This window comes from Paralichthys olivaceus, chromosome 18 (genome assembly GCF_024713975.1).
Source record: "Paralichthys olivaceus isolate ysfri-2021 chromosome 18, ASM2471397v2, whole genome shotgun sequence".
NCBI lineage: Eukaryota > Metazoa > Chordata > Actinopteri > Pleuronectiformes > Paralichthyidae > Paralichthys > Paralichthys olivaceus.
In genome coordinates, this window is record NC_091110.1 from 9,230,921 (window position 1) to 9,253,263 (window position 22,343).

A 22,343-nucleotide genomic window follows, 5' to 3' on the forward strand; every position below is an offset into this window, starting at 1 on the left:
TATGAAATCAGTCCAGGATTGTTGTATAAATACCAACATGCATCATCACATTTATTTTCAGAATGCAGTACCGAGCTCTTCATGACAAATAGAGAGATGGTTTTTCAAACAGTTAAGTATCTGGTTGTGTGTTTATGTTGCGATGTCCTGTGTGGGTTTAGCTGTACAGTGATTCGTAAGTTACTGATAGAGGTTGTGGTTCAGCACAATATCCCTCACACATACACACAGTCACCCAATATGATAATTGAGAATTTAAAAATAAAAACTATCCTCTTGGCTAATTCCACTTTTTAAGTTCATCTACCTCCTGGGACACGTTTCATTGTCTTTCAGCTTCATCAGCCCGGATTCAGTCGTGTTATCTGTTCTTCCTCTTGTCTTTTTTGCTCTTGCTTGTTGCACTGTGTGAGGCGTTTGCGGAGAGAGCGGTGGCGTGACCGCTAGTCTTTAGGTGGTCAAACAACTTGTTTCTCGTGGGGAACTCGTAGTTGCAGGTCCCACAGCGAAGGTTCGCTTCCTTCTGGAGGAGGAAATAGGGATAAATGATTTAGTAGTTTGGACACAGATGGATGGACAGACTTACTGATGATTATAAGCCAATAGGGGGAGGTGACTGAATTGATAATAAGAAAAACAAATGACTCTAAACCTGTTTTATTGTACAAACCTCAGGGACCTCGTCTCCTCCTGTGTTTGACTTGACATTCTTCGTTTTGTCTTTTCCTCCTCCCTTCTTTCCCTTCGTCTTCCCAGCGCTGTAGATGCAACATTTAAAATGACAGATGAGTAATTCTATCAAATTATAAAACTGTTAAACAACTTGTGTTTTCCTTCATGGATTCATCCAGAGATCAACTGTGTAACACGATCCCTTATTTCTCTGACACTATACAGTCCGTCTCCCTTTCTTTTACCAAGTGCACATTCAATTATTCAGGTTCTTGTTTTTCCAAAGAGCTTGATTACAGTGACACAACTGGACTTCACAACTTTCATGGTGGCATTTTGAAACAGACCAGAGAAGGGACATCTGAGCCTAATTGTAAGATTTCATACAGATTGAGTGACAATTTAGTTATTTAAAGCTGCACTCGCAGAAATGGTCATGTTGATTATAGAGATCAAATACAAATGAATGGGAATCAGAAGCTGTTACTTCACAAACCCACAGATATAGCAAAACCTGGCCTGACCTCTTGACTTCTGTGGGAGGGGGATCATCCTCCTTCTCAGGCTCTGTCGGGTCCGCAGACGTATCGGGGGCGTCTTCCTCACACGTGGTCTGCGTAGGTTTCTCCTTCTCCTCCTCTTCCTCTTCCTCTGGAGGGCTCTGCTGTGAAGGAGGAGAACATAAATAGAGAAAATATGAAGCTTTTATAAGAAAGGTTCACTCCACAGTCATCATGACAACATCCATTTATATTATTAAAAAAAATAAATAAGAAAGACTCACGTGTACGACTTCCTTCTGTTTCTTTTTCCTCTTTTGTTTTTTGGACAGCCTGTGTAGGTGGAAAGAAAAATGTCAACAAAAATAAGAATGAAAAATACAAATGAATAACAAGGTTTATTTTTTCTACTATCACACGCAACATTAGCTACATACTTTTGCCTTGGCTTTTCTTCCTCCTCCTCTTCCTCCTCCTCCGGGTCATTATCCTCATTTCCTCCCTCCCTCCCGTTGACGTTCAAACCTAGTGAATCCTCTTCCTGCTCCAGCTGTTGCCTTAGCAACACCACCATCTCCCGGTGCTTTTTGGATTTTTCATGGTTTTGCATTCTGGAGACGGAAATTGTTTTTAAAAAGCATTAAAAACAATGAAGTGTATAAAAGCCCTTAACAAATGTTTTACCACAGATGAATACTTGCTTATCTTTCATCTATCTATCTCTCATAAGCTGCTTGTTGCACCTGTTTCTGTCACTCGTTCCATTGCTAGATGCTTTTAACTTTGCAGGAGTCCTTGCGATGACTGATTTCAGTTCTCTCTTTAATATTGTCAGTAGGATTTAGGTCAGAGGTGATTGCTGGCCTGTTTAAATGAGTCCATCTTTACCATTTGGAACAAAGCCCCACGGCATGAAGGTACCTCCAACATGTTTTTACTGGAGTCAGTGTGTTCTTTTCCATACGGCCTTTAATATGTAACAACTGAACTAATGCACTGCATTTCCAATCAGTCGATGCGCTTTAAGTCCTACTTGGTTTAGTTTGCTTCTTATGGCACAGACTGAAACCACCACTTCAGATTTTTCATTCACTCAGACAGTAGCTATCTTGTCTTCACCATTTCAAATTATAAATAAATTAAAAAAGCTTTGAATAGTGAGTTCAGAAGACAGGAAGGGGGGTGGGGTGGGCGGGTGGATACTCACGCTTTATCTGATTTGAATAATTTGTCACAGGCTGGGCAGTACAGGTCGTCATAGTATTCAATCGTCAGTTCGTCTTCATCAGGCTGCTCTGCATTGGTCAAAATAAATCAAATTCGAATGTGTGAACATTTCTCTCAACACCAGCAGCTTTATGCCAGTTATTACCGGATTGTTTGAGATGAATTGAAATTAAAAATGTGACATAGTAAACAACAGTTACTGAACCTAACATCCTCAGGGAGGGATCTACTGGCTGTTCCTAAATCCCAGCTCAAGATGAAAGAGTTAAACACACTTCTCGTGTCCGCTGAGATCTGCATCCTCATGCCAGTCACATGTACATCCCCACGGTTCCATTCATACAAAGATGAGGGTCTATGTCTTGGCATTCCACGCATGCGCTCATGATTCCCACATTCCATTGCCGTAAGTGGATATATTGCACCTGCAGTATGTGCAGTCGACCTCTACAGTCAGCCCGGTCACAGATTTTGGGCTGTATGCAAATGTAGGGCAGTGGAAGACGACATTTACGAGATTAGAGGAGATTTTCAATGTCACACATATATATTTTTCAAAATACACTATTTTTATGACCTACACAAATTTTGTATTTTTATTGTTATGGTATTAATCCTCTATTTTACATTTTATTTCTCCACTATTTAATTCCTTGATCTTATTTGCTTTAGTCCTGAAGTGTTTTAATCCTGTTTCAACCACAATATGTAAACCACTGTGTTCTGAAAAATGCTTTGTAAATAAAGGTTATTAATAATAATAGCATTTTTTAATAGTATAATAATTTCAGTTCTTTGTTATTTAGTTGAACAGTTAACAGTTTACAGTGTATTAGCCATTCAGCTGGTTTTATATTAGACACAGGAGGTGAATGGGCGTCCTGTGGGAGGCTTCTATCCGTAGTTCTGCCTCAGATTTCTCCAGTTGAAATCCTCCCACACGATCGACTCAAATATGCTTTCATTTTAGTCCCTGCAGTACCGTGTTTACTTTCTTTCATTTGCTTTGCATTACGAGTCCTTGTGTTGAAGTCCCCGAATTGGATTTTTTTCCTGCTCATTTTCTCTTTCAGTCGTTTCCATCAGTGTAATAAAGAACTTGGGTTGCAGTGAGCAGATGGTTTGCTGGATGAGCATTACTGAGAAGAGTCCAATGATAACAGTAATGTTCTTTTCTCTCATCAGAAAAGTGTGGGAGAAACCCACAAGCAGCTCATGTTGACCAATCCAAGTTCTTCATATCCGCTTTAGCAAATGTTTTTATATCTCTATGACATCATTTCATGATGATCTCATCATGGCGTCACTCATACTTTATGATGACGAATGATTGACAAATCTAAATAAGCTGTATATCTTGAGGCTTGTTAATAGCTCAAGTTAATGTATTACACTATATGACGCCATTTCCTATTGTCATAGTAACATCAGTCCAACCATATGATCATAAGTCATAAGCTAATAAGTCGTGTCTACAGTCCTATAAGCTGCAGAGGACACATGAGATACACCCCTGAGTAAAGTTTGGTGAAAACCTGTCCATGCCTTCTTGAGTTATCACACACACACAGAAAAACAAAACCCTGCTCCCGCTAAGCTAGCATGCAGGGGAATAGAGTTTGAATGTGACTCTCACTGACCTCCTCCCTCTTCACTGTTCTTCTCCTGTGTGTCCACATCCTGCTCCTCTTCTTCGCTCTCTGACACATCTCCAAACTCCTCTCCGTACTGAGCCTCGATCTGCTGCAGCTCCTTCTCGAGTTCAGACATGGACGCCCAGCTCTGCTCCTTGTACTCCTCCGCCAGTCTTTGGAGCAAACAACGTAGTGTTGTGAGCATGAAGTTTTAATAATTAATTTAATAATTGTCACTCACTTAACTATCCAAACGCTACTCACTTGGCTTGGCTGAGCTTCTGTTTCCGCCTCAGCTCCTCCACCTTCTTGATCTTCTCTGCGTTCTGCTCCTCCACCAGCTTCCTGTGGGCCTGCACGCGGCGGTCACGTTTGCGAACGAAAGACACCAGCTGTCGCACCAGCTCGTTGCGCTCCTTTCGAGCCTTTTCCCTGGTCTTCTTGTTGTCCTTCTCCATTGCCCTTTTCTCCCAGCGGTTGGACGCCTGTCTCGTGTCATACTCCTCCTTCCAGGCAAAGTTTTTTCGAGTGCAGAAGCTCTGCCAGTAGCCGTAAAACACGTGCACTACCTGTGATATGAAAACAGAACCAGAAACAGTTGAATAAATTAGTAATTAAGCTTTTGTATAAAATAAAACTTTAAAAAAGGGAAGAACCTTTAAGGGAAGTGTCTCAAGTGTGGGGTTAGCTTACGGTATCATAGTCACTCTTCGAGTCTCCAAAGGGAGGAAAGTCCTCTTCCTCATCTTCTACCTTGACATGCTCCATTTCCTCCTTAACAATGGACTCAAAGAGATTCCTGTAAACTGTGTAAAAACCCTAGGGAGAAAGAAAGTAGACAAAATGAGATGCAGGCAGGATTTCTGCCCCATATCCCTGAAGGATAACGAGTGTTTTGTTGTCACGGTGGTGCCATCTAGTGGTTCTCTTTGAAATTATACAAATAAGAATGTTCTGCCTGGTTTTCATCAAAATTTGGGACTATTTCCTGTGTGGAAATAGAAAATAGAAAGATAGAGTGTCTCTGTGTTATGACATACCATAAAGACGACTGGACATTTTATAAAGTGGAGTAGAATTGTTTGTGTATCCACCGTCCTGCAGCAGACGTGAATATGGGCTTTAATCAGTCTTTTGATCATCATCATCTCTCCTTTCTCACATTGTTAACAAGTTTTAAAAGAGGACAGACAATCTGACCTGTTGACTTTTGAAATAAGAGGATGTCAAATCAAGTTGTGTCGTATATTTTTAGAGGTTGAGATTACATCTCAAGGTTCATATGCTTTAAACCCTTTGGCAGACTGTGGTAGACCTGGTAGAATGTTTCTCTATTCTTTAGCACACTGAGCGACATGATCCTCACACATGAGCACATACTCACATTGTCATCATCTCCATAGCCAGAGTAACAGGTGACTGTGAAGTACTGCAGCAGGTCAATACTGTCGTCTTCATAGTCTCCACTCACTCCTCCTTTCAGCAGAGCCTCCCTGTGATTATCATACCTGCAGAGACAGGAAATTACCCACAATGCTACAGTCTGCAGATAACACAATCAAGTTCTACTGAGTCAAGAAGAAAGTTGAGAGATTCTTTTCACAATTAGCGCTGGAATACATTCGTACACACCAAGCTCGCTCCTGTGGATCACTCAGGACATCATAAGCCGCCTGAATCAGCTTGAACTTCTCTGCTGCATCCTCAGCATTGTCCAAGTTCTTATCTGGAAAATTCAGAGGGAGACCAGAGTTGAAAGCATAATGTTGAATTTAAGCAAGACTTTAAATGTGAAAGTGTACGGAAGGCACCAGCAGCCCATTCAAAAGAGCAAGAAAAGATGAATTGCAACCATAACCCTGAAATGTGTTATTTCACGTGTTACATCATCTGCACACATAAAATATCCGTGCCAACATGTTGCTGGTGCATATTCATCACATGAACTGTTCCTAATGATGAGACCCAAACATCTCACTGTGTTCACTACATTAAGGATTTGCTCTGCACCAAAGAAGGAGGGGCAATGTAACTTCTGATCCTGCAGAAGTACAATTTATCATCATACACAAGAAAGACAAGAAGAAAATCTCACATCTACGAAGCTGAAACCTGCATTTATTTGACATTTTGTTTCGAATTATGGATTTAAAGAATTCATTATACAGTTTAAGCTCCACATTCAATGCTACACAATAGATGTTATGATCCACTTGTCAGCTTCACTTTAAGAGACTTTGTGTATGAACCACATTTCTCTGAGAGGTACATTCTCTCTTAAAGGAATGAGAAGTAAACAACTGTGTTCATAGTCATAAGCACATCATGAGACTTTATACTGACCCCGACATGTTACGATCACACTGTTCCTCACAATATAACATCTCTCCATCCATCGCAAAGTCTACGATCAGCTTTGTTTCTTTGCCAAGATTGTAATCGCCTCTTAAATCCATCACAGACGCTGACATGTTGTTTCTAGCACAACTTACCTGGATGCCATTTCAGCGCTAGCTTACGATACGCTTTCTTTAAATCGTCATCTCCCGCGTCTCGTTTCACGCCCAACACTTCGTAGTGACACTTCATCTTCGGATAAACTGTAAAAAACTAAAAACTGTCTCTGAAAACACAAACTCTCAATGTTGCTCACGTTGTCCCGGGCGAGGCTAACCTTAGCATTTAGCTAACTGCGGCGTGCTAGCAGCCAGACAGCATCACTGGCTTATCTGTGAAATGACCCGGAAGTCTCAGGTGAACGTGACGCTGCTGTAGTTTCTGCCTGTTGCATATTTAAACCTCTGCGATGTTAAAATGAAAACACAACAGCTTCTTCACACTGTTGTTTCTCAGCGGCTTTTAGCAACCGTAAACACACGAGATCTGAGTGCTGCCGGTAACTCACGCGAGAATACGTGTTCTTCTATTTATTACTTCGGCTGATTTGAAGCGACAAGCGTGTGATACTGCCCTCTATCGTTCAAATTATCGAATGGCTGTATGTGTAACTATTTGGAATAATAATAATAATAATAATGATAATAATAGTCAGTATTATTATGTATCTGCTAATTTATTTCACAAGTTCGCTGTTTATCAATCATAATGGCAGATAAGCAGTAGGAAATTGATGAATAGATGGATTTTTCAATGAAAATATATGAATATCTAAATTGACTCGTAAAGTATTGAGCTTGTTTGTTGCTTATCTGGAGGTTAAGATTGAAATGAAACTATTTCACACACCTCCTTTCACCATGTAGGTCACCTGCAGTACTGCCTCCGCGCCGCTAGAGGGCCCCCTCGCCTCCTCCGTCCACACGTGTGTTGTGTGAGTTCCTCTGTGGCCGCACGAGCTCCGCGTCTCAAAACTCAACATGTCCGCGTTCAAGAGAAAACGTGGAGGACCCGGTCCCGCAAATAAAAAAGCAAAGAAGGTTAAAATAGTCGCAGGCGGCGACGAAGAGTCGAGTAAAATAAACGAAGTCACGATTCCTGCTCCGGTTTCGTCGGTAAGTTATTAACCACCGACGTTAGCTAGCTCGTTAGCTCAGATCAACTCTTCTACATGTGTGTGTTGTATTGAATTTGCTAAATGTCGCTTTTCAATTAGTTTTAAACACGTAGATTCAGCTAGCACACTCTTATATGTTTAGAAACACAACGTAAACCTGTATGTGTAATGAGAGGGTCGATAATCAACATGTTGGTCAGTTGCCTGATGATTTCTAACGAATAAATAAACTGAGACAAACAATATATGTATATTTTCCTGCCTGACCAGAGGAAGAGACTCGTACAAAGTGCACCATGCTTTCATTAGTTACACTGTTTTATTTTGAATGTGTGGTACTTCCTGTCGTGAACAGGGCAGATGGACCAACAAGGAGCGAGTCCTCATTTTCTCCTCAAGAGGAATCAACTTCAGAACCAGACACCTGATGCAGGATTTAAGGACCATGATGCCTCATTCCAAAGCAGGTTGGTGTCATTCATGGAAAGTCGAATCTCACCCAGATACACGTTCTGACATCACGTTGATCACAGATGTGGGGTTTGTTGTATTAAGTGTTTTTTCTGCTTCTATTTGTTAGATACGAAAATGGACAGAAAGGACAAGTTGTTTGTGGTGAATGAGGTGAGCCTGTTGTTCACTCTCTGGCCAAACCCTTGTGTCACAGACATTTGAGCAGAGTTAAAGACTGTCTTTGTTTTGCAGGTGTGTGAAATAAAAAACTGCAACAAATGCCTCTTTTTCGAGGCCAAGAAGAAGCAGGACCTCTACATGTGGTGAGTGTTTTATCTTTGACCCCGTTCAGACTGCGATGTCAGATCTGATCACGAGTGGTCAAAGGAGATGCGTTGTGAACATGTACTTATCGTTGTCTTATCTCTCAGAACAGTCTGAACAGAACTTTTGACACATTCATTAAGCATTTAGAACCAATTATAAAGGAAATGAACTATGTTCTTGTCTCTGCAGGATTTCAAACAGCCCTCATGGACCTTCTGCAAAGTTTCTGGTTCAAAATAGTGAGTTCATTCTTCCTTACGGGCCTGAAGTCCAGTGGACAACATCCATCTTCATGTGCCACAGGAATAAAAACTAAAGTAATGTCATTGTCTCGTTCACAGTTCATACACTGGCTGAACTCAAAATGACAGGAAACTGTCTTAAAGGATCCAGGCCGCTGCTGTCGTTCGATCCGGTGAGTACCAGAAGACACACTGACAGCATTTGTGCAAAATCCTTCACACACAACACTCTGGTTGCTTAGTTTCCCATCGTTGACCTGGAGTACTAAGTGGTGCTATATTCCCCGGCATCTTTGACTGACCATTGTCTAGAATATGTATTTTCATGATCTGACCTTTTTTTTTCATTTTCCTCCACAGACATTTGACAAGGAGCCTCAGTATGCTTTACTGAAGGAGCTCTTCATCCAGGTCTGTTTACACGATGCTGGACAGAATGTTAATCTAATTACATTTGATATTCTGACAACAAGCAGTAGGTTGTACATCTAACTTCTTCATGCAAGGACGTACTCATTGTTTTTTTTTGTTGTAGACATTTTCTACTCCACGTTACCATCCTAAGAGTCAGCCTTTTGTCGACCACGTCTTCACATTCACTATCGCAGACAAGAGGATATGGTTTAGAAACTACCAGGTAATGTGTGCGAAAAATGTCATTGATTAGATACTTCAACGCTTCATGAGATTGTCTCTTCCAGTGTTGAGATATTTGCATTTTCCTTTTCTTTGTTAATAATTGCTCTGTCCACTGTTAATGTGCAGATCATCGAGGAGGACGCCTCTCTGGTGGAGATCGGGCCTCGCTTTGTTCTCAACCTCATTAAGATCTTTCAGGGGAGCTTTGGAGGACCCACTCTCTTTGAAAACCCAGATTTCCAGTCTCCTAACATGGTAAAAACCCACTTCATGCTGTTATTTCTGTAAATATGCATTTTGTTGGGTAAAACTTTGGGTGGTAAAATTAAAGGTGACATTAGCATGATACACATTTTTGGTTTTCATGCCCAGGTTGAATCTCCAAAAGTAAACTGGGCAGTTTCTGCAGAGTTTAAATTACACTTTCTCATTATGCTTCCTGCTTGGGTTTATCATGTTTTCCTCACACCTACAGCACCGGCGAGAGATCCGACTCGCAGCGGCAGCCAGAGTCCGTGAGAAGCAGATGGTGAAGGAAATGCAGAAAATTAAGAGGACTGAAGCGAAGGAGGAGCTGGTCAATGATGTCACGGACAACGTCTTCTTTACGCCGGCCGAAGACAAGCCCGTTCACATCGAAACAGAAGCACCTGAGCCGAAAATTTCCAAGAAGAACAAACGCAAAGCTTTGAAAAGGCAAAAGATGCGGATGGCACAGAGGTAGCTGGACGGACTGGATGATGATTGGATGACTTACTGCTGCAATGACTCAGTACAGTCTCAAGAAAGAGAATGTGGTGATGACACAGTGCAGTCAGGCATATCAAATATTATGAGACCTCATCACTGAAGAATCACATATTTGACAGTCCTGGAGAAGATCTGAATAATGCATATGTTGTGTTCAGCGTCTGTTGCCATATTGTGGTTTCGTACAATACACTTTTTCTCCCTTATCAATCACAAGAAGATTGTGCAGAACGTAGAGGGTTGCAAAACTGTCAGCTTTTGCAACAATGCCAACATTTTCCCAACTTTAATGATTAAAATAACATTTTCCATCATTGTAAAAAAAACAAAACATGTTTATTGAGTTTATCTACAGTTGTTTTCTATGTCCTAGAAATAAAACGATTCAAACTTAATCTCGGTATCTGATGTCTTCTCCAGAAAACGTCATGAAAAATGTCAACTTCAACATTGTAAGTTAATCATGGCCACAGTTGGATAACAAGCCATGTAGACTCATGAAGTTACAGGGTTTACATATTGAGGGGCTTCTGATAAATAGTTAGGTTGCCATAGTAACAAAACCCAATACATTAACTGCATACAATTATGAAATTCTGAACTTGTGTGCAGTGAAGTAACGACACACAGGTGCACAACAAGAGCAGGTAGGCAACATTATCCTCCCACACGTCCCGTAGCAATGTCCCACTCAACTGTGAGTGTTTAACTAATGATGAATCAGCAGATTTTATTGGAACATGTTCATTACTCATCTTGTCATGCTGCTTTTATTTCCCCTGTGTGCACCCAGTGGCTGTACAGCCTCCTCTGCCAGAGTTAGTGCTCTTATTCCTGCCCTCAGTGAAAGCAATTGGCCTCTACTGATGGTAAAGTGCTTGTTTAAAGCAGGGTTTAATGGACGCACTGTAATCACTCCACCTCCTCATCAGGACAGCAATAATATTCTACAAAGCAGATCTGTCCATCGTCGTTCCGGACCAGGTACTGCAGAGAGAGGAAGCCCCTGCTGTCCGTCCTCACGGAGACTTTACACGACAAAGCAAGAGCTTTGGTGGACGGCTTCAGCAGGGACATCTTGTACCTGCAGCAGTTAACAGGAGGGGACAGCACAGAATGTAGAGCTTTAATGAAAAGAATAGTGTTCTGTGTGTGGTAATAAACTGTCTCCAGTTCTCCTAGTCCACCTTTAGGACGTACCAGTGTAATTCATCCCTCCGTAGTTTTAATAATGCACTTTGATGTTCATGACTCTGTGCTCACCTGTTTGTTTGAGTCTTTGTGCAGCGAAACAGCTCCATCATGTCTGAGTCTTTGGGATAATCGTAATGGGCGTTTCCAGAGTTTCCAAACGTAGATAACCTAAAGAGAAGAAGAAATCGAGGAGTCAGTTTAATAAAACAAAAAAGGCTTTATGCATACGTGCCTCCTGAAAAGACTGAGTAGTTATTTGTTTATTGACAAAAGGATTAATATTAAAGTATTAAATATTTTGGCACATTAACAATATAGCCTTAAGACAAATGCAGAAGGTAGACTATACAGCATGTAGTGATGCCTCATCAAGCAATAGTTTGAACAGTAATGGCAGTATAAGGTGAACCTTGTACATTATATGGATTCATCAAACCAATCATGGCTTAATAACTGACGTGGGCAAAATGTTTTTTCTATGTTTGATCAGTTTTGACAACACACCTGAAGTACGGCTGGCTCGGGGACATGGTGATCTGCAGCACCTCGCTGCTCATATCCAGTTCAGAGAAGGGTTCTTTCAGACTCTCTGACTGCAGGATCACCTTAAAAAAAAGACCCAGACACACATATGTTATAAAATAATATATATAATCAATTACTACTTTTCATAGTAGATAGTAGACATAGTAGATGCTGTATAATCTATTCTTGATTATTATTATTATGAATTTCTTTGAAATTAAGTCAATGATTTCAAGCTACATAAATGTTGTTCATACTGTATATAGGAAGTAAAGGATGGTTAGTATTGGCTTATTACTTCTTTTACTCAATCTGACAATTCCATGTTGATTTACAGTGTCGCCAGGGATCTATAGTGTTTAAGTTTCATGATACGATTGTCAAAGTTCACCTTGTTTATGACATTGGCGCTGCAGAAATCAAAGTCAATTGGCTCTTCTGGTTCTTGTGTGTTGATCTTGCAAACTGTCACGACGCCACCCTCCTCCAGGAACAAGGTCAGAGGGTAACCGTAGCCTCTGTAGCACATTCGTAAAGCTGTTACTCCTGCAGTGTCAGATGAGAGAGATCATGAAGATACTGAGTCAGGTTTGAGAGGGGTAATAATATAATTATACTTTTATATGAAATCAGTTTTCCTTTATCTTTACCTGCTACATTGCTTCCTCCAAAGATACTGAGACAGTCCAACAGAACAGTGAGATTGACCTGAAAACCCACCACATCTTCTTTTATGGTGTACTCTTGGAAGATCTCAGCCTGTCATAAAGAAAAAGAGTTTACTATAATGTCACCATTTAAAGGACATACAATACAGTATTACACTCTGGACAAACCAGGACTAGCTGCACACTCAAAAAACATCTTTAAGGTGTATTAAAAATGGAAACAAACCTGGATGAACGCATTGGCTTGTAGACACTTGGAGTCCTCCACAGTGACCTTCAGGCCGTTGGGTGTAGCGTTGAAGATGGCATGGTCCTTGAAGGTGATGGCTTTCAGTATGTTGGAGAGATTGCGTGCGTTATCCAAACTGGCAACTAAAACATATTGTTCATCGTCAGCTTGAGACTGAGTGGACAGAGGCATTGTGGCGCTGAAATGAAGACACAGGACACAGAAGTTTAGAAGAGTAAAAACTGATACAGCAGCTTCATTAAATGTTAAGAATTAAACACTTATCGCCTCCATTACATCTTAGATTACATGATATTCAAGCATGACGCTGAATTGAATTGATTGAAGTGTCCACATCCAGACCACATCAGTCAGCTCTGTATCCAAAATAACTGAACCAAGATTTAATAAAATTCGGATTGGATTGGATTAAAGTTGGGAATATCTTTATTGTCATTATACACAGGTTCAATGAAATAGCAAAACATTTAATTGTTATTAAAGCAAAGATGCTGAAGACAATTTTAAACTCAGGTTAAGATTAATGAAACATTTATTACATTTGTGAAAACACATAGAAGTGATGACTTTATTGAACTAACAGACCAGGTCGCGACCAGAAAACAATATGTTTATGCTCGAAAGCTCAGGACTGTCTGAAGCAGTGAACATTTAGCAGTGTGTGGGTGAGTCCTCAGGGTGGCGACGATTAGAAGGACAAGATCGTGTAAACTGTACAACGAACACAGTGAAGTGTCATTCCCTGTATCTTATGCATCTATTTTAAGCTAGGCTACAAATAGGTATAGTCTAAAACAAATGGCTAACTGTCGCTAATTCCGCTGCTATGCTAATGCGTTGCACACGCTGGTACATCCTGTGAATAATGTATAGTAATAATGTCTAATTAACAGCGGTGTTGAGTGTGTGAGTCACTTACAAAGTTGTAATTCTGAAACTCGCTCGGTTGTTTTGAACAACTGCGCCGCGGCGATTTACTTCCGCTTCTCTCTTCTTCTACGGAAATACGTAGCTGTGCATGCGCCGTGCTAACATTCCGGAGATTTCGCAGCAGCGTTCAAAACACAGGAGACAAAAAGCTCGTTCACGCTGATTTTACGTGACCACGCGGGTGTTTTGTGATCAGAGGTTAGTATTGCTGCTTATATGAAGTCACGTGGCTGGTGAGATGTTGTCCAGCCTGCAGGTTAGCTACAAACAGCTGTAGCGTTAGCCACCGAGCGACGACAGGAAGCTAACGTTAGCTAACAGCCTGGCCTGTCGACTGTGTTTCTCTAATCAGTAACGAGGTAAAAGCGCAGGAACTCATGTCAGGTGAGGCCTCGGGTTGTTTTAAAACTCAAGATCTACTTTGTTAATGAGATCTGGAAACACAGCATCTCTAACATTAGCTCCCGTGTTGCTGGAGACGAGCCTCACAGCTGAGTGACGCAGTGACGGCAGCAGAACGAGACGTGTTTACGATGTAATGCTTCATTGCCACCCAACTCGGTTGTTTGGAATATGCCTCAGTGTGCCCAGGACGATCGATCACAGCATAACACATAAGAAGACAAGAAACAAAACACATGAACCACACCCTATAGAATCACAACATGCATCTGTGGATATAAAATGCAGAATACAATTAAATCCAGTAAAAACTAGTGGAAATAGAAGAGCACGTCCGGTGCTTAAAAACAAGCTCAAATTCAGTGGTAGTTTTTCTTTGGTGAAGTGCTCATGCAGGATTGAGGGGCCATGTCATTTTTTTCAGAATCAGCTCAGTTGCAGGTCGTAAACTCAGTTAGAGGTCGTAAACTCAGTTACAGGTTGTATTTCAACACAGTCACGCCTTGACCTCTGCTGTTCTCACGCCACATGTGACAATCTGTCCACATCTCTATCAAATATTATTACAGCCGGACACTTCACACAGCATCTTAGAAATCTATCATCCTGTGTTTTAGTAATCCTACATTCACCACAAGTCAAACATTCACCATACTTCACTGCATTTCAGAGGGTAGTATTTAACTTCCCACGCTTACGTTTCTTCCACGAGTTACTTTACTAATGAAGACTTTTGAGTAACAAATATGTGGAAGCTGACATGATTAGTCATTTAACTGAAAAAATAGTTTTAAAAGTGGACAGTTTACTTCTATTCATCAAAGTTAAAGTCTGTGTTCTCTACAGTTACTGCACAGTTTATTTAGTGTTTTGCATCAATTTCCCAATTGTGATCCTGTTTCACTGGCCTCCGTCCACAGTTCTGAGACAGTCATGGACCTCATCTTGTTTGTCTATCTAATTATTTAAAAACTCTCTTTGTGTGTTCACAGTAATCAATATTCAGTCTGCTACTTTGTGTTTACAGTGGCCTCGTGGACAAATTCAGTATGTTGAAAATCAGTAATCAACCAAATTAGATTTTTATTGCCTGTATTTACAAATCACAATTTGCCTCAAAGGGCTTAACAATCTGTACAAGATGTGACATCATCTGTACATAACCTTCAACTAAGGTTAGGAAAAACTTAAATAAAAAAGTATTCAAACTTCTCAGATCAATGATTAATGTAATATCTGTCAGTCACATAGACACAAAAGAGAAACGTGTAAAGTCTCCTTCTTAATATCTTCTTTCTCTGTTTCAGGTTCTTCATTTTGCACGTCTTGTTTTCGCCACAGTCATGGTGTGCATTCCCTGTATTGTGATTCCTGTCCTTTTGTGGGTCTACAAGAGGTTCCTGGAGCCTATCCTGTATCCCTTCATCTCACCAATCATTAACACATTCTGGACCAAAAAGGCCGTCCAGGAGACAGGCACCAGTGACCAAAAAGTTAGTGAAAACAGCAATGGGACAATAAAGGTAAGTCAATGATTTATATCATGACTCAGTAATAACAAAACCCTTTTAGCTTTATGCATTTGTGATACCCTTGTGATACAAATGGTATTTATGTTCTTAGTACTTATAATACTGTGGTATTACTTTCAGCTTTAATTTAAACTCTTCTCCATAGCAGTAATTTCAGATAATTGCTTATAAATCTGTATTACTACAAGAATTATTGTTTCCTCAACTTGCCTATTATACATACAGAAGCCACTTTAACACAGCTCATGCATTTGAACATATTAAATATATATACATTGAATTCATAGGGTTTAATGTGGGTTTCACATGACCACATCTTGACTAATACTGTGTTAGTTATCAGCCTCTTTCATGAGTTGTTTTTAAGGGTTGTCCTTTTCGTTTCAGGCTGAAAGCAATGGTGACGCCACTGCCAACGGATCGACTATAGCAGCAGATAAGAAGACGGACTGACAACTTCAAATGTTTATAATGTTTTGAAAACGCTGTAAATATTCCAGTAATATAATATAGATGAACTATGAATTAACTTATCAGTCTTCTTTAAATAGAGTGGATTTTATAACCTTCCAAATTATGTCTGAATGTTTGATTTTCTTTTCTCTATTGTTACATTAAAATTAAGAAATTGGTTATGGTTGTTATATTTTCTCTGTAACTAATTCAATAATATATGCATTCACTTCATTGAATAATGGAACAATTTTCCTGGGTCAAACTTGTTAAAATCGAACTTTCAAATAAAAAAGATGCTCATTTATTGTTTCCATACTCTACTGTGTTTTCACACCAACCAACTTTCTTGGAAATTCACTAAGGGTTACATTTTATCATTACAAATGCTATTTAAACAAGAGATCCCTGTAAAGATGACAAAACAGGAAGATAATAAATAATTCAGACAATATATCTTTACTAAATTCTTTCTACTCCTAAAAAGGAGAGGTGGCTTAGTATATATATAGTGTAGATACATTTTCCTCTCAAATATATGTATGTGTAGTTTTTTTTGTTGAGACTCTATATTACTCGCCTGCCTGTTTGACAGTAGCTGGCAGATGTAATTTAAAGAAAGCCTGCACTACCAGATCCATACGTACTCCTCCCTGTAATCTTAATTTTTTTTAACCAGTATTTTAAAACAAATGGGTTCTTTTAACACCTTGTGTTACTTATATTGTAAATCAAATTTAACTATCATATTTTTAAAAACAATACTGTATTTTACCTACAAATGAACGTTTTAGTCTATTTTAAATGGGTTTCTGAAACTCCCTCTAATGTACATACCTTGTTTTGATGATAGTCTTTTCCTTGATTATCATAAATTGATACACACAACGTGTAGTTTATATTTATGTGTTTACACTTGTCAGTAGAAATTTGAGTTCAGTCAGTGAGTAAAAGAAAATATCATCACATCCATGTTGACAAGTGCCTCCATCTCTACAAGTTTACTGATTCATCACTTTAAAAATGCATATTCATCTTGATTATTTTCGAGTAGGATGAAAGTCATAGCAGTGTTTGTGTTAAATAATCCAAAAGACAGAATTCAGGAGCACAGGTAGAAATGTAGAACTCAGATCGGGCTGCTCTATCAGCCCTATTTCTATCCGCTACGTCACTGACGCAGACGACGTCATCACGCAAGGGGTGACGACGTGTAAAACATGGAGGACAGGAGTGTGTCGAGTCAACTCCACAGCTTCACATTCCACACTATCCCAAGAGTTTACTTTCGTTAACCGAACTCCACGAACAAACTGGACCGAGACGACCATTCGAGTGAACAGAAACAATCCGCCATCAGCGCTGGTGAGAGCCGAGAGAGCTGCGGAGCTGAGGAAGCGTCTATGACAGGTAAGCCCAGCGCTCAGCTGACTGCAAACAAGCCGGGGACGTTAGCTTCTCTCCGGACTCTGACTTTACCAACCAGCGGTGAGCAGGAGACACAGACGGGACTCGAACACACACGCAGCTGGTGTTCGATGCCGGGGTTGGGCTGTGACTATTGCGTGTTAACTGTCAAAACCGTGCGAAGGCGCAGGCTATTTCCTGCGCTCGAAACAGGATGCGCTAGCTAACGTCATGACAACTTGGTGGAAGCAGCAGAAATACCGATGAAGAGAAGAAGGAGGCGACGGAGCAAACTCTCCATGGGAACTTAAGTTTAGTACTAGTGTTTATTTGATAATACGAGTGTAATAAGTACATGGCAGGTTATGTTTGGCATGTGCACCGTCGCCTCTTGTGTATCTACACGGTGTTGAGTAAATGTTGGCTCACTGGCTACACCTGTATGTCCAGGGTGTGTCATTTTAAGAAAACAACACAAGTCCTGCTTCCTTGTGTGTCAGTCCGTTCCGGGTGGACGCTCCTTGGATCACTGGGTGTCATGGAACTGGATGAGGACCAATCTATTGTGTTTGTTGGGTACACTGAACTATATCTAATGCAACAGTCCTGCAATAAATCCTACCTCCAAGAAGGCTGAATTATTCAGGTTTGGTTGAATCCGAGTTGTTTCTATTGTTTATCTTCAATTTACTGATATGAATAGGATGAACAAATCATTATGTGCATAGCTCTCTCTCTCTCTCTCTCTCCAACCTGCATCATGTTAATGTATAAACATGCAACTTTTATAAATGTCTCTCTCTCAAACCTCTCTCATCAAGCACACACTGCATAATATTAATATTATACTATATTTTTACTGTAATAATATTATAGTACACCTGTTATTATAATGCAATACAAAGTACATTTTCCAAATTAATCTCTTAATGAAAACATTAAAACCTTTTTTGTGGTGAGAGATTTTTGCATTTATCCGAGAGCAGACAGACATGAAGTGAGAAGAGAGAGATGGATGAATGACTCAATCACTCATCTGTATATTGTCTGTGCATTGCTTAAGCACAAACGAGGAGGTAAAAGTGCTTGTTAATTTGTGCTCATAATCCAGAGTTTTAAACCCCAACCCTCACACAGGAGCAAAGATCAGTCTTCAAACTTAAAAAGATATAAAGATTATGTGACATTCATCACGATGATTGCATGAACTGATTAAAAAAATATCTGTCTCGATAAAATATTCTGACTTGTTAAAATAATGCAAAACACAGTGCCGCAAACTGATTATTTAATCACGCCTTAAGCCCCGGGGCCATCAGGACACCTCCTATCAACATATTTGACTTTTGAGTGTGCAGACAGAGAGCCGTAATTGCCCTTTGTCAAATACAAGCAGGTTTCTAGTCTCATATGAGACAATAAATGCAGTCTCATAAGCATAACATTCTACAGTTTGACTTTTAAAATGCATAATTGTTTTTTCCAAAGGCAGGAAAGATTAAAAATGATTTCTCTGCTCCAGGATTTGTCTTATGCCTGGTGAAAACACTGTGAAGAGTGGTGCGTCTGGCTGAGTGGAGCCAGCAGAGATGGGAGCCAACACCAGCCAGGTCAGTGAGTTGTCCGATAACCCAAGCCTCAAGGCCCTGGTGGGCACAGAGTCCATATCGGAGAATGACCCGTTCTGGAACCAGCTCATCTCCTTCACCTTCATCAGTCCCACCAGCAGGTAAAGTGCAATGCTCTCAGACAGCCCCACTATTAGACATCCTCCTTTCTGCAGTCAGGGTTCAGCTGAAGAGCATTTAGCAACGAGTGGAGTCACAATCTATGCTGCTTTGCATGTTTCAGTTGGTTTATTTTTTAGTTAAATAAGTCAAATTAGTTGGCTGTATTGTTGATGTACTCTATAAAGCTGTCCCCTAGGGAAGTATCCATACTGAAATTTAATGAAAATGTATAGATGACAAGTTTGTGTAAACATAGACACTTATCCAATAAACCAGTTGATATGTTACAAACCAATATGTAGTACATCCTATCATGTGTCTGCACATCTCATTCTGACCTGCACAAGGATTTTCCTGACTTATCTCTGCAGACCTACAACTGTTGCAAATGACCAAAAATTTGAATACTATTAGGACTTGACTGTATTGCAGTTTTATCAAATGACAGATATTTCAAACTTTTACCCCGATTACGATGAATGAATTAACAGACATAAGCAAGATTAAGTCGGTTTCAGATATCGGTTTCGATACATTTTCAGTTAATTGCAGTAGATGCCAGTAGGGGGCAGATGATCTGGTCCAGTTCACTTGCATATTTTTAAAGCATGCTCTAATTTTCTCTCTTCTTACTTTTTGTTAACAGTGGAGACTCTAAGTTGCTGGAAGAGGCTGTCATCCCCCTGGCAAAGATCTTTAGTATGTTGGCTATAATATGAATCTCCTTTTTAAATGATACATTCAAAATATGTTTCATATGATGGTTCCATAGCTTATGTAATGCTTGTTGATAAGTTGTCTTGCCCTGTTTTTTTTCCAAGTTGAAAACAATCCCAGAACAGGCAACTTTGGCGCGCTCGTGAGAATTTTCCTTGGAAGAACCAAAGAGCTGAAAATCTCGACAGAATGCCAAGAGTGAGTATGGGAACCTGAGAGAAGGGAGCGAAGTCAGATGACTGTGTTGATAATAATAGACCCTTAACATGCCAGTTAATGTTTGAACACAGGCAGGGAGGGAATCCCTGTTTTTCCTAAGCAGAGAAAAGCTGAAACGGTTGAAGTTTCCCATGAGAAAACTGTTGAGGTATAACCATCAGCACATGTGGCATTATTCTCCACATGCTGCCAAACTCAATTTCCTCAGAGTTTGACCCTGCCCATGTCACCAAAGGCTTGTGGTGGGAAATCTCTATTGAACATCATTAGAGGTTTGGAGTTATCGCTCCCCAGCCGCTCCTATCAATTTTTCCCCATGTTTCATAACACGTTTTGTCCCAGAAACAAACCTACATTTCCTGGATGTAACATAATTGCCATGTGCAAATCATCAATTTGTGGAAGTGATTACACACCCCTGTGTTGGTTGTTTAGTGGTTGTGAAACATTGTGGCTTCCACTGGATGGTTCTAATCATTTTCTTTTTCCCCTCTACGTTTGTTCTCACCAACCTTTCCCTAATTTTGGATCTGTCCCATGTGAGGTATCATTAAGGCAGTATCATTATAAACTTTGGTGACTGTTAACTGTTTGCACCTCTTTCGTTTGTCAGTGAAGGTTGTGTTTCAGTTACAAGAAAGTCATGGTTGTTTGTTGGGTTTAACGAGAACAATCTGACCTGAACTTATATGTTGCAGAAGAAGCAGGCGACTTCTTACTACCTTTAACTTTTAGTGAAGTTAAAAGTGGTATAATCACTTGAGAAGTGTCCCCACTTCGACTCTCATACAGAACAAAGTATGGTGTGCTGGCTACAATGTTAAATCCTGATGGTTTATTAACTAGCATGAGATTATCTCCTTCCTTGTTCCTGTCCCTGGAGGCCAGAGCTTAAAACAAAATACCACTGTCAGAGCAGTCAGAGTCCAGTTTCATTAGGCAAATTTCCCAAGGACTTAATCCCAGTCTCTTTTTATCAGTGTATACTGTACAACACTAAAGCTGGGCTCTCACTACTGGAATTTCCAGAATCGGAGGAGAAATCTGGTCTGGAACCTTGGACCGCTGCCTCAATAATGATCAATATCAATATTCTTGATATTTAGCAATTTTAAATCAGGATGATTATTTTAGCACTTTCAGAGGAACCACAACAGCCTATGAGACAGACCGAGAACGGAGCTGCTGACGATGCTGCCAAGCAATGGGAAACATTCCGAGGCTAACATCAACTAGCACACTATTGTTGACAGATTTTAAAAATGATAGTTACAATTTCACCAGAAGAATAGATAATGTGTGTTGACTTGATCTCCGACCATTTCCTCATCCAGACTCATTGGAGCAAGTGGTCGTTCCACGCCACCCTCCATTTGTTCATATCTGTTTCCCAATGAGGTCAGATGAGAGATGTGAGGTGGTGCGGAACTGCCTCTGGAGCAATAACCTTAAAAAAGTCCTATATTGTATGATGCACCATTATTTTCTTATCTGCTAAAGTTTAAGATTCTAGAGAAGAAAATCTGTAATGATTCATCTTATGTTCGTGATGCAACTTGATTTCAAAATTCAAAATAGTTTTTAAAACTCCTGTATTCTGAGCGAAGCTCAAGATGACTTTATATAACAGTTTACATTCGAACCAACATATTCCTAAAGAACATACTTGGTCAGCCAAGCTTCCATTTGCAAAGAAAGGCCATAAATCAATACCCCTGCAAATCCATCCTGCATGTCTCTATTCCTGTCACAGTCCTATATTTGACCTTCACTGATGTGATGTTCTTGTTTTGTGTCTCTTCTACAGTCAGCTATTTATCTGGCAGGCCCACAACGCACTGTTCATGATCCGTTGCCTGCTCAAGGTGTTCATCAGGGAGATGAGTGAAGAAGAGCTGCACCTACAGTTCTCCTACCAGGAGAGGGCACTAGGCTCCTGTGGAGGTGAGCTTCACACACATTGTTAATTGAAGGGTCACTCTGCATAAAGAAGTCTGCTTCAAAGTGAACATCTTTCATTTTTTTTCACTGATGATATGGCAAACAGGAGATGTAAAAAGAAAGTGCTTCAAATCAAGTCAGCTGAGAAATCTTCTAAAAAAGTATTTGACTCACATTAGACTCATGAGGTGTAAGTTATTAAAATGTACTCACAAGGGTCACATGTGGAACACTTCCCTTCATACCTAAAGAGAGATAAGAAATTGACTTTTTAATTGCGCACCAGTGCCCCTGGCTACTGACCTGGATCAGCTGTCTCTGTGCAACATTTTTGAACATCATATTCTTTGGCCTTACACATTAAGCCTGAGCTAGGTCCCTAATTAAACAGTCATTTGCAGCTCTCTGCAAACTCTT

General features: G+C 40.2%; 5 protein-coding genes across 8 annotated transcripts in view; 3 read left to right on the plus strand and 2 right to left on the minus strand.

The window, feature by feature from the left end:
• Positions 1 to 18: 18 nt before the first annotated feature.
• On the minus strand, positions 19 to 6,958 carry dnajc21 (DnaJ heat shock protein family (Hsp40) member C21). 3 transcript variants are annotated; one of them, XM_020082447.2, is made up of 12 exons: positions 6,526 to 6,958; positions 5,666 to 5,759; positions 5,418 to 5,541; positions 4,727 to 4,852; positions 4,298 to 4,602; positions 4,040 to 4,206; positions 2,380 to 2,467; positions 1,610 to 1,783; positions 1,457 to 1,505; positions 1,197 to 1,333; positions 671 to 758; positions 19 to 523 (listed from the first exon to the last, which is right to left on the minus strand). In XM_020082447.2, the coding sequence occupies exons 1-12, from the start codon at positions 6,620 to 6,622 to the stop codon at positions 362 to 364; spliced, it is 1,611 nt and encodes a 536-aa protein (XP_019938006.2). In that variant the 5' UTR covers positions 6,623 to 6,958; the 3' UTR covers positions 19 to 361. The 3 variants fall into 3 exon arrangements, with proteins under 3 accessions (XP_019938006.2, XP_019938007.2, XP_019938005.2); XM_020082448.2 differs by having other exon boundaries at positions 19 to 520; positions 1,197 to 1,336; XM_020082446.2 differs by having other exon boundaries at positions 1,197 to 1,336.
• A 374-nt stretch (positions 6,959 to 7,332) lies between these two features.
• bxdc2 (brix domain containing 2) lies at positions 7,333 to 10,353 on the plus strand. Its single transcript, XM_020082425.2, has 10 exons — positions 7,333 to 7,545; positions 7,903 to 8,014; positions 8,128 to 8,171; positions 8,253 to 8,323; positions 8,517 to 8,566; positions 8,669 to 8,742; positions 8,930 to 8,980; positions 9,105 to 9,206; positions 9,335 to 9,463; positions 9,684 to 10,353. Exons 1-10 carry the CDS (start codon positions 7,411 to 7,413, stop codon positions 9,930 to 9,932), a joined length of 1,017 nt encoding a protein of 338 aa, XP_019937984.1. The 5' UTR covers positions 7,333 to 7,410; the 3' UTR covers positions 9,933 to 10,353.
• rad1 (RAD1 homolog (S. pombe)) lies at positions 10,273 to 13,657 on the minus strand. Its single transcript, XM_020082426.2, has 7 exons — positions 13,515 to 13,657; positions 12,572 to 12,773; positions 12,328 to 12,436; positions 12,069 to 12,223; positions 11,657 to 11,757; positions 11,222 to 11,320; positions 10,273 to 11,042 (listed from the first exon to the last, which is right to left on the minus strand). The coding sequence occupies exons 2-7, from the start codon at positions 12,764 to 12,766 to the stop codon at positions 10,871 to 10,873; spliced, it is 831 nt and encodes a 276-aa protein (XP_019937985.1). The 5' UTR covers positions 12,767 to 12,773; positions 13,515 to 13,657; the 3' UTR covers positions 10,273 to 10,870.
• On the plus strand, positions 13,586 to 16,217 carry LOC109626456 (UPF0729 protein C18orf32 homolog). Its single transcript, XM_020082427.2, has 3 exons — positions 13,586 to 13,723; positions 15,235 to 15,450; positions 15,847 to 16,217. The coding sequence occupies exons 2-3, from the start codon at positions 15,271 to 15,273 to the stop codon at positions 15,910 to 15,912; spliced, it is 246 nt and encodes an 81-aa protein (XP_019937986.2). The 5' UTR covers positions 13,586 to 13,723; positions 15,235 to 15,270; the 3' UTR covers positions 15,913 to 16,217.
• An 876-nt stretch (positions 16,218 to 17,093) lies between these two features.
• Positions 17,094 to 22,343, plus strand: part of dym (dymeclin) — a 47,109-nt gene continuing 41,859 nt past the window's right edge. The window contains exons 1-5 of one of the 2 annotated variants that reach the window (XM_069513405.1): positions 17,094 to 17,322; positions 18,842 to 19,048; positions 19,696 to 19,748; positions 19,871 to 19,964; positions 21,793 to 21,929. In XM_069513405.1, coding sequence (XP_069369506.1) covers positions 18,909 to 19,048; positions 19,696 to 19,748; positions 19,871 to 19,964; positions 21,793 to 21,929 — 424 coding nt within the window. In that variant the 5' untranslated portion in view covers positions 17,094 to 17,322; positions 18,842 to 18,908. The remainder of the gene's footprint in view (positions 17,323 to 18,841; positions 19,049 to 19,695; positions 19,749 to 19,870; positions 19,965 to 21,792; positions 21,930 to 22,343) is intronic. The other variant, XM_069513406.1, reaches the window with a different exon arrangement.

Bases quoted from the DNA above. Each gene is read 5' to 3' on its own strand.
- dnajc21 (XM_020082446.2), bottom strand. From the start codon at position 6,622: ATGAAGTGTCACTACGAAGTGTTGGGCGTGAAACGAGACGCGGGAGAT. The intron at 4,603-4,726 runs GTAAGCTAACCC...TTCATATCACAG, and splicing joins CGAAGAGTGACTATGATACC to GTAGTGCACGTGTTTTACGG. The intron at 2,468-4,039 runs GTCAGTGAGAGT...TGACCAATGCAG, and splicing joins GAACAGTGAAGAGGGAGGAG to AGCAGCCTGATGAAGACGAA.
- bxdc2 (XM_020082425.2), top strand. From the start codon at position 7,411: ATGTCCGCGTTCAAGAGAAAACGTGGAGGACCCGGTCCCGCAAATAAA. The intron at 8,324-8,516 runs GTGAGTGTTTTA...TTGTCTCTGCAG, and splicing joins AAGCAGGACCTCTACATGTG to GATTTCAAACAGCCCTCATG. The intron at 9,464-9,683 runs GTAAAAACCCAC...TCACACCTACAG, and splicing joins ATTTCCAGTCTCCTAACATG to CACCGGCGAGAGATCCGACT.
- rad1 (XM_020082426.2), bottom strand. From the start codon at position 12,766: ATGCCTCTGTCCACTCAGTCTCAAGCTGACGATGAACAATATGTTTTA. The intron at 12,224-12,327 runs GTAAAGATAAAG...CTGACACTGCAG, and splicing joins TGGAGGAAGCAATGTAGCAG to GAGTAACAGCTTTACGAATG. The intron at 11,043-11,221 runs GTGAGCACAGAG...TAACTGCTGCAG, and splicing joins ACAAAGACTCAAACAAACAG to GTACAAGATGTCCCTGCTGA.
- LOC109626456 (XM_020082427.2), top strand. From the start codon at position 15,271: ATGGTGTGCATTCCCTGTATTGTGATTCCTGTCCTTTTGTGGGTCTAC. The intron at 15,451-15,846 runs GTAAGTCAATGA...TTTTCGTTTCAG, and splicing joins ACAGCAATGGGACAATAAAG to GCTGAAAGCAATGGTGACGC.